The 10,641-nt window shown below is 41.8% G+C and overlaps 1 protein-coding gene across 1 annotated transcript; it reads left to right on the forward strand.

The window, feature by feature from the left end:
- The first annotated feature begins 2,586 nt into the window (after positions 1-2,586).
- Positions 2,587-7,959, forward strand: MEIG1 (meiosis/spermiogenesis associated 1). Its single transcript, XM_040597077.1, is given in 3 exon segments — positions 2,587-2,690; positions 4,621-4,783; positions 7,652-7,959. Coding segments are annotated over 3 exon segments (396 nt in total). The 3' UTR covers positions 7,781-7,959.
- The last annotated feature ends 2,682 nt before the right edge of the window (positions 7,960-10,641 follow it).

Raw genomic sequence — 10,641 nt, forward strand, 5'->3', positions numbered from 1 at the left:
AAGCGCGGCGGGAAGGGGCAGAGAGCGGTTTCTTAAAGAGGCAATGGCGGGCAGTTGTTCAGCAACGCGGTCGGCGGCGACCGATGGTGCTGTGAGGAGGAGCGCTGTGTGAGGTACGTCGCCATCGCGCTGCGGCGACCGCTCCGCGCCCCCCGAACTGGGAAGAGCCCCCGTTTTACGCTCTCGAACTGACGTCGGTCGTCTGAAGGGCTGGGCGGCCGGGCTGTTGCTGTGGCGGTGGGAGCCGGGGCGGGTTGTGATCACGGTGGTGACTCAGGCCAGGGCATAGGCGCCTGAGTACCTTAGCAAATACAAGTAGCTGTCATAGAAAGTCTATGGAAGTCATTGAAAATCTCATGCTGACTCATCGGGGACTCCAGACATGTCCTGTGTATGCTGACTCGTTTGAGGTGATCTAAGAAGCGGGTCCAGCTCCCCGCGCCGCTCTGGGCCGGGGCCTCTCCTGCCCAGGGCCGGGGGTCCCTGCCTGGGCTGAGGGAAAATACTTCCCGTGTGCAGGCTCAACCGGCAGCACAGCTGGGCACGTATTACAGACACGGCCGGTGCGGCCTCCAACGGCACCTATATACATCATTTGCATAAAATGTAAGCACAGAGCAGTTCCTTTCCTCCTGTTCAGCTGGTAGTAGTAAAAGTTCACTAGTGCAGGCCCACGCACCACTCTCTAGGTTCACAAGCACACACGTGTCTGTGGATCGCCTGAGTGCCAGCACAGCCCCTCTGCCCACCACCCCTGCTCAGATACCAGGCCCCTTACCTGCTTCAGGGATCCTGTACTTGACCACTAGCCCAGCTTGATGCTCACTAGCAAAACGTGCACTCACACGCTCATCCCTCATACACTCCACATTCACAAGTCCCCTTGGGTATACTGGCACCACCCCCCTGGCCTGGACCTGAGGCTTTTCCCTATTCACTGACTAGTCCAAGTTAAAGTTTACTAGTGAATGTGGATATGTACCCCATGTATACCAGGTTGGGGAAGATACAGACACCCTTCCTCCCCAACAGCTGGTGCCAGACACACAGGCTGTGACTCCCAGTCCTGCTCCAGCTGCTGGCATAGAGCCCCTCACTCATGCCAGCCCTCTTCAGTAGCTCATTTTTCAGGACGCATACCATTTGAGCTCCAGTGGCTGAAAAGCAGACTCCCACTCATTCCAGCAGCTGACATCACAGGCCAGAGGCACCCATACTCCCAGTCTGACTGTAGGAGCTGACACCAGTTTTCATTTACACACAAAGGTCTGAACAGTACCTGGCACTTGGTCTTTGCAGCACATGCACACATGTGGGATACAGAGTGAGATTACACAGAGAGACAGTTAAGAAAAGATTTAATAAGAAGACATGAGAAGGAAGGACAGACTGATGCTCAGGTGCAGGGCTTAGCCAGGCCAGCATGCTGAGTGGCCCTGTTTTACACACAACTGGCCTGTTTTATACTCCTGTGTATTCCCATCTTTGTTCGATTCTGTCCACCTTCCCCTGCACATCCCTCATGGATTTGTACAGCTGTATTGATTTGTTGTTTGGTTTTGGGTTTTTAGGAAAAATATCAATCCCAAACAATCAATTCCTGTACACTTCTGAGTCTGGGGTCCCCCTGGTTTACAGTCTTATCAGTTGCAAAGTCCAGGTTGATCTTCCTGGAAGTGGTACCTATAGTTTCTTGGTAGCCCATCAATTAGTGTGAGTGGTGAGGTTTGTTTCTTGTCATGGTCTCTATGTTTGTTTTGTCAGGTCTGTGTCTCAGTATAATTTGTTTCTGGTTTTCCCTTTTTCCCTTGGGTTTCCCAATTGACAAGGGCTCTGATCAGATAACCTTGCTGGAATAAACATTCTCACACTCCCACATAGGCCCATCAGTTAGTGTGACTGACCATGTTTGGTTCTGATCACTGCTTCCCTCACAATTTACTGGTCAGGTTTGTGTCCCCATATGTTCTTGTTTTATGGCTTCCTCCCTTCTTGCATTGAAAAAGGCCTTTGACCAGATGCCCTTAAAGGAGCAGACATTCTCCTTCCACATACCTTTCAAACTTGTTAAGGAAATTACCATGTGCAAGCTCAGGCCAGTTAGGATTTTGTAGATATTGTGCTATGATTGACGTTAAACCACCACTTTCCCAAAAACAAAACAACGGTATATGAAATCTCACTCTTTCCCCTAAATTAAGAGTAGGCAAACATTTGTTGTCTTATCAAAGTCTACTTTACTGTTTCAATGAAAAGTGTTAATGTTATGCTGAATATTTTCTTACCATTCTCTTGCATTCTGTTATTTGTCTCTGTATGTCTGCTGTCTTTTGTCTCTTCCCTGAACTGGAGGCTGTCTGGAGTTCAGCTCATCTCGTGCTCTTGTACAATGAGACCAGCTGCATGCCTGGAACTCAGACGTGCTGCAATAGGCAGAGAATACAATTTTTAAAGGGCTTAAATAGCAGTCTAAAAATACCAGGATGGTGCTTTTATTATTTGAAGTTACCAAGCTGGCACTTTAAGTATATGACCTTTGTACAAAGTTTTTGAGCAGGAATGCCTGAGGACAGGCCATCTGAATTAATGATGACTCAGGGAGTGCCACACATATCTAGGTGTCTTGAAGAAGCATGTTCATTAGATTAATTCAGTACATCCTATAAAGAAGTACTTGACACTAGTAACACGTAAGTTATTGTAAGACACTGAAGTTCATTACATTTTAGCATTTATTAAGATCTAGTGTTACTGCTAATAATATTGACTCTAAAATCCCAGGCTGACAACAGTTCTCATCAAACATTGATGAGCATATACAGGGCATGAAAAACTGTAATGGCTACAAAAGAGCCCTCTGCAAGAAGAAAGAGAAAAAAATTATGGTGGGGTAGGTATCTCAAAGACTACACTAAAGATTTAGAATAAGGATATATGCTTATCATGTTAATTTGTATGTGACAACTCATAACTGGGTGGGGAAATGACTTTTTTCTTGTGTGTGTTTTTTTTGTTGTTGTTGTTTGGTTGTTTTTTTTAAGTAAATGCTTACCTTCAATTACAAAATGCTGCAGAGCATGGTAAAAGAATGTTTGGAGTGCTGAACTGCAAGAAGTAGTTCAGCATTGCCAGAAAAGAGATCTTGTCCATATTCTTATTGATCCTTGATAAAGCGTATGCAGTAAGAGATGAAAGCCCCTTTCTTTGTGTGCTAATGGATCTCATACAGTTAGACAACAGAGACGCAGATTAGATTTCTGCTATTTTCACATTATGATAGTGGTAATTCTTGAGATAATTTTCCCAAAGATTTCCATGCTGTTGTGCAAATACCTTTTTTTCTCCTTTTCTGCCTTTCTAACAGACTAATGGCATCTGTGCATTTTCTAAGATAACAGCACTGAACTTTTCATGTTCACAGTTGGTACAGGAACTTGCTAAGTAAGGAAATTTTAATTTCATTATTGTGTGCAGGAGTGTGTGCAGGATTTGGAGGCAGCATACTACCCACAGGGAGTGAGACTGTTCATCCTCTCGCTGCAAAATCCAGAAGCTTTTTCTCCTTTGAAGATACCTTCCCAGTTATGAAGCTGAAGCTTGGTGACATCACAAAACTGGGAAAGGGACTCATTTCTGATTGTGTCTGCTGGGCATGGTGTGTTCCATGTGTTTTGCTTGCAGAAGAAACATGAAGTTCTGTTTTAGTAGCAGAATAAGATACACTCAAGAAAACAAATGCAGTGAAATTCATATATAAGGTAGAAGTCAAATGATTCATTTTTTTAAATATAGTTCAAATCCATCCCTATGAGTTTCCACTGATTTGCAATTTATTTTTTAATTGGTTATGTTATTCTTTTATTTGTTTCCTTTTGTCATTTTTTCTTTTTTTTTTACAATTTGAGTTTCATCTCTGCTCTGTGCAGGTTTAGCAGTTGATTAACCTATATACTATTTCTCAGCAGATTGAACAAATGGGTTTTGTGTGAGAAGGAAGTCAGTGGCAGTCAGTGCAGATTTTGGTTGGGCAAGGGTAGAACAGGATGAATTTTAGTAGGTTGCGTGCCTTGCCTTCTTACCCAATGTATTTCTTAAGGCCTCTTCTTTGTCATCTCCACTGTGGCTGTGTGACTGGCAGTGCGTTTCTCCTTTCCACTTCTCTATCCTGTCTGTGGGCTATTTTTCAGTAACAGCCCAGCTCTTCATTTTGTGGTTCCCAGTTTGGTGTCCCTTCAGTAGGAAGAAAGAAAAACCCTGACAAGCTGCCTGCCCCCAGGGGATAGCAACTGCAAAGATGTGAAATGAAAAAAAAAAATACTGTTAGGGTGGGGGGTTTTTAATGCATCAATATGCACAAATACATTTTATGTAGGTTAAGTCAAGGTGTAGAGGTGTATATAGAAGTATAGATGTGTTGGGTTTGTTTGAGATCAAGTAGTGCATTTAATTTGATTCCAGCTGCTTATAAAATTCTCTTTGTTAACCTCAGACTTGGACAGGAAGATAGTATTGCAGTCTTTATTTCCTTTATTTTTAAATTTTGTTCTACCCAATTCTATATGTCCTTAAAAACCACTTGCTTTCATCTCCTCCATTTAATTTTCAAAAATAAAATTTCAGGAGAAAGTCTGAAATTTCTGGAGTCATGGCTAAAGCTGTCATCAAACCAAAATCTATGCATTATGCCAAAAAATGGTCAGATGATGTAGAGAACTTACACAGATTTCAGCAAGCTGGATACAGAGATGAGGTTGAATATAAACAAGTAAAACAAGTTGATATGGTAAGATTTAGAGCTCTGCAAGGGTTATTACTTTAAACTTGCCTTATGTTAAATGATTGGATACAATTGGAGGTGCTGCTTATTTCCTTTTATTTAGGCTTATTTCTGATACAGGTTTTTTCTTGCAGGTCTGAGTTGAATTCTGGAGATATTAACTGCAGAATAATTCACTTCACAGAACCACTACCCAGCCTGTGTTTTTGTTGCCCCTCTTACGCGTTTAGCAGCATTATAGACTTCTTTGAATAGATGTAACTGCTATCTCAAAGAATAATTCAGTTTTGAAGAAAGGAATATATCAAAGTGAGTTCTCTATGATGTTTCCCCATTACTCTGCCAGTGGACCTGATAGGAAATTCATTCATTGTCCAGGGAATCAGACCTGTGTCATCGCTACCAACTTCAGTTTTACAGCTGAATTCTGTAGTAGTATAATCAGACTTTGCACACACTCAAAACTTGGCTTCTCTTGAAACTATCCACAACAGAAATATTTGATGCCAGCTGTAGTAAAGGGAGTTGTGACACAGGCTTGTATCAACTGAGAACATCAAAGTCTTAGTTCTCTGCTCACTGCAGTTGGTGGCAATGCTCCCCAGTGCATCAAGTGAGCTAATGAGTAACAGCTAGATATTCAGTAGATACTTGAGATTCAAAATAACCAAGAGGTTAATACAGCAAACAACATGTTAACTTTACTAGAGCTCTGTAATTTATGTTGCAGCACTAACAAAACTAGCCAGCTGCAACAAGGCTTTTACCACCCCATACCATCAGTCTCACACATGATTTCAAAAGTTCATCTACTGTCTGTGCCATTTCTTCATCCTCTTGAAGCCAGTCCATCCCACTTCTTGCCTCTGCTGCATCCACCTCTGGGCCCCCTGAAGCCAGCCCACAGCTGTATATTATCAATGTTAATTAACCTGCCTTCATTCCTCTGCAATTCCTCTCCAATTCCCCCCTTTTGTCTTTTCTTTTTTCTTTTCCTTCTTAACATTTCATACCTTATGTATTTAACAATCATCACAACCTTTTCACAAATAAACTTTTCATACAGTTCAGATAACTTGTCCCTGAACTCTTTTCTTTTTCTTCTTAACATTTCATGCCTTATGTATTTAACAATCATCACAACCTTTTTACAAATAAACTTCTCATACGGTCTAGGCAACTTGTCCCTGAACTCATACACATATTCCTTCTTAACTTTTATCTTGGGCTTTTCAGCTTCTGGGGGCTGATCACCTTTCTTCTCATCTGCTTTCTTGACTTTATCTTCCCAAGCAGCATATATAGTATGAAAAATCCATTTTTAAAATATCTTAATCTCGTGTGCACATAAGAAAGAGCAGAATGGTCCTAAGACAGTCACTCCTCATCCAGTTAACTCAAAACATAGCAAAACATTGATGTGCATGACAAGATGCAGTTTATTTCTTTGTCATGGGCTTGGATACCACTGTAAAGGCTGTGGTGTAAATTCCTTTAACTGTGCAAAAGGAAATCTTCTAATTAGTGCCATAGGATCAGTCTGTTTGGGATTTATGGCAGGGCATAACCATAGCCAATTAAACCCTGATAAAAGTTAAAGAACACCACTTAGTCAATGTAAAATGGGTGTGCTCTCTGTTCAAACTTACTAGGATCTGGCAGTGATTCTCTTTCAACACATTTTGAAATGTCTCCTTTACTCCATATTATGTTTCCATAATGCATAATTCCATAATGTTGTTAATAATTATGCAATTATAGTGTAGGTGGAACAAATATTAAGGCTGTTGTGTTTAGACAGAGAATGCAAATAACTCAGCTCTATGCGTGAAGTAGTAAGGTAAGTGATGAAACTACCACTTCTTGGACTCTCCAATTAGAGAATGCTGTAGTTTGACATCCTGTTGTCAGCTCTGCCTGGAAGAGAAATAAGATCCTTATTACCTGATTTTTCAGGTTCAGTTTGATCGTAGGTGTTCAAGGTGCAGATAGCCACTAAAGCCATAAAGCTGTTGAATGTACAAGTGCTCAAGCCAAGTAACGAGCAATAGGATGAGAAGAAATGGCTTCAGGTTGCACCAGGGGAGGCTTAGGTTGGCTATTATGGAAAATTTTGTTACCAAAATGGTTGTCAAGCCCTGGAACAGGCTGCCCAGGGAAAGGGTTGAATCACCATCCCTGGAGGTATTTAAAAGACGTGTGGACATGGTGCTCAGGGACATGGTTTGGTGGTGGGCTGGGGTAATGTTTGGACTTGATAATCTTAAAGGTCTTTCCCAACCTAAACAATTCTATGATTCTAAGCCTTTAGTTTAAAGCTTCACATTGTGGAACACTGAAGAGCATGGTGCTGGTTTCGTGCAGGACTGTTCCTGCCTGGTTTTGAGACTATGACACATACAGCTCACTACATTTTTATGAAATTGCTAATGAAAAGCACATTTTTCATAGTCAGGAGGATCCTGAAGAAACCTTTACATGTGTCAGTCTTACAGAAGTGGAATCTTTCAGCCTCTCAAGATTGTTGAATAACTGAATAGCATTGATGTTTTATTCCTTAATGAAGTATTTTAAAAGCTTTGATTCATCCACTTTTTAAAATACTCTATAATCTATCAAATATTCTTAGATCCTTTTCTCTAGATTTTTCTGATCAGATAATTTTTTTATACTAGACCAGAAAACTGTTTTCTGACATCTTGTTCTTAATCTTTCTTTTTTTAAGGTTAAGCAAATTAATAGTAAAGTAATGTTGAGATGCAAATGAGGTTTTCCCATGGAAATATACCCTATATTCCTTGCAATATAATGCACAAACATCATTTGATGTGAGCATGTTCACGTGAAAGTATATCCTCTTTATTCTGTTCATAGGTAGAGCATTGGCCAGAAATTGGATTTGTTAAAAAACTTCAGAGAAGGGACAATACATTCTATCATTATGATAATCAAAGAGAATGTGAAGACAGAGAAGTCCATAAAGTGAAAGTTTATGTGTATTAGTTTGTTTATTGTTCTAATTTGTTTGTATCTTCTTACAAACCTGTTTGTTAGAATATGTAAGTAAATGAGATCGTGTAACCTAACTTACTTACTAGTCACCTTATTTAGACTACATGGAAATTTCTTAAATTTGTATGAGCTCTGTTAGAGAAATGACTGAAAACTACTCAGAAGCAACACTGAAGTGTTTTTATTCCAGCAAGGTTTTAAGGCATGTAAAACTGCAATGACACAAATAAAACATTGCTACTCAGATTTTCATTTTGATTTCTTTTTTATTGGGGTTGCTCTGAATGTACTTTTTAAGAGAGAGCTTTTTGCATGCTTTGCAATCAAATAGGGGGAACAGAACAGTTACCAGCATAACCCACCTATTCTGTCACTTGTGGATCTCACTTTAACTTCATAGATTCCTAAAAAAGAAGTCTTCCAGTGGATATGAAAAGAGCCTTTAAAATATTAACAAAAATAGATGTGTTGTGTAGCCAGCCCAAATTTAGTGACAGAAATTATTGCTGTCAGCATGGACAGAGTAAGTGAGAATGTTTTCTACAGTCGCTTTCTCAGTCTGTAAAAAGGACATAGTTGCACATTCAAGAGTAGGAGGTAAAACTGCAGGTAAGGTTTTGGATCTTAACTTTTTTTAAAGAAAGGCTTTTAAAAATTGAAACTGATATAGAAGATTATTCTGTGCTTCCCTCATTTTACCTGACTGCACCTCAATGTTTTTGTGATATTGCTGGATGCTTTCACTCTTGTATTATGTTTTAAAACAATGAGAGTGCATTTCATACGGCCCATGGAGATTTCTTTTAATTTCAGACAAGTAGCACGGGAATTCATGTCCCACTTCTGAAATGCTGACTTTGTATGAATTGGCAGACTCTTCTCACTTCGAGAGAACTAATTAGGCCTTATTACTTACATTTTTCAGCATTGAGATTCAAGGTTGAATCTCACTGTGAATCTCACTGTAATATTTCAAAGATTAATGGATGAAAAGAAAAGATGAGATTAGTGCTGGAGACCAGTTTACAGACACAGCCTTTGGCAGGACGAATGCTGTATTGGGAGTGCACTCACTTCATTAGCAGAACAGCAGGTTTTGTATTGGCAGCGGCAGTTTCAGTTGTAATGTCCTTAACAGTTACAGAAGAGTTCGTATCCATATTTCACTCTAGTTCATGCTAAACCTGAGGTTAGTTAAAACCACTCTATTTACAGACCATAGCTGTGTGAATGGCCTTAGCTCTGAAGCCGAAGGGGTTGCTCTCTTTAAAAAGAAACAGGTACAGGGGTTCTTGCCTGAGTTCAAGTTTGTCTGTGATCACAAGACAGCCTTAATCTAGTATAAGCATGTTTGCTTGAGTTAATAAGATTCACAGAATGGTTTGGGTTGGAAGGGCCCTTTGAAGATCATCTCATCCAAACCCTCTGCCATGAGTAGGGAGACTTTCCACTAGACCAGGTTGCTCCAAGCCCCATCCCAGCTGACCTTGAATGCTTCAGGGATGGGGCACCCACAGCTGCTCTGGGCAACCTGTGCCAGTGCCTCACCGCCCTCACAGTGAAGGATTTCTTCTCTACATCAAATTTAAACCTACCCTTTTTCAGTTTAAAACCGTTGTCCTTTGCCCTCTCACTACAGATGTTGTCCCCAAAGTGGGGTCGTTACCCAGTATGCATTAGCCAAATGACAACCAGAGCCAAGGTGTTTGTTTACTGGTCTGTGCAGAGAAGGGTGTGAGGTGGTAACTGGCAAAGCTAGCACACCAGTCTTTACAGTGTTCCGATACTTATACATCTAGATTTCTATTGGTACTCCTGTTACACCCAGTCCCCTTCAATATTGTTTAAAACTTTCTTTGCTTTAGTTTAAAGGTATAGTCAATGAATTTTTACTAGGCATGTTCTCTGGGTTATGGTCTGCTTCTAGAGGCAGGTAGCTTTCTATGAGGAGGTGTGTTTTTCTGTTAAAATTAGCATATAATGAGGATGGTTCAGTTAAAGTTCAAAGTGTTTTAACAGTTCTTGCCAGATTTCATGGTCTGCTAACAGGTTCATCAGTCTCAGGCATCTCTGGGCCTATTCTTTTAAGTTCCTCTTCAAAGGAAGCTAATTCCTATTTTGTTTTGACAGATACCCTTTTTAAGGTTTTCTTATCCTCATCCTTTCACTTGTGCAATGTTTCATCTTTCATCACAGGCCCTGGTAAAAGTCGCTCTCCATCTTTCTTATGAGCCCCCTTCAAGTGCTGAAAGGCTGCAGTAAGGTCTCCCCAGAGCCTTCTCTGCTCCAGGCTGAACCACCCCAGCTCTCCCAGCCTGGCCTCACAGCAGAGGGGCTCCAGCCCTCTGAGCATCTCCACGGCCTCCTCTGGGCTCACCCCAACAGGTCCGTGTCCTTTTGACGTTGGGGACCCCAGAGCTGGACGCAGCGCTGCAGGGGGGTCTCACAAGAACTGGGCAGAGGGCAGAATCCCCTCCCTCGCCCTGCTGCCCACGCTGCTGGTGATGCAGCCCAGGGCACAGCTGGCTTTCTGGGCTGTGAGCGTGTAATTGCCAGATGATCAGTACCCGCAGGTCGTTCCCTGCAGGACTGCTCTCCCTCCCTTCACCCCCCAGCCTACGCTGGTACCGAGGATTGCCCCAACCCGGGTGCAGACCCTGCACTTGTCCCTGTTGGACCTCAGGGGGCTCACAGAGGCTCCCTCCTCCGGCCTGTCCGAGTTCTTCCTGAAGTAACTCTGCTGCGGGGCCGTGCCTGCTGAGCATGAAGGTGATGCTTGAGTACTAGCAGGCGTTCCTGTGCTTCTGTTATGCTGGATGTATCTCTTTCAGTCAAAAAAGCTGTCAGAAGAA

The sequence above is a fragment of the Falco naumanni genome, chromosome 5 (genome assembly GCF_017639655.2).
Source record: "Falco naumanni isolate bFalNau1 chromosome 5, bFalNau1.pat, whole genome shotgun sequence".
In the NCBI taxonomy this organism is placed as follows: Eukaryota; Metazoa; Chordata; class Aves; order Falconiformes; family Falconidae; genus Falco; species Falco naumanni.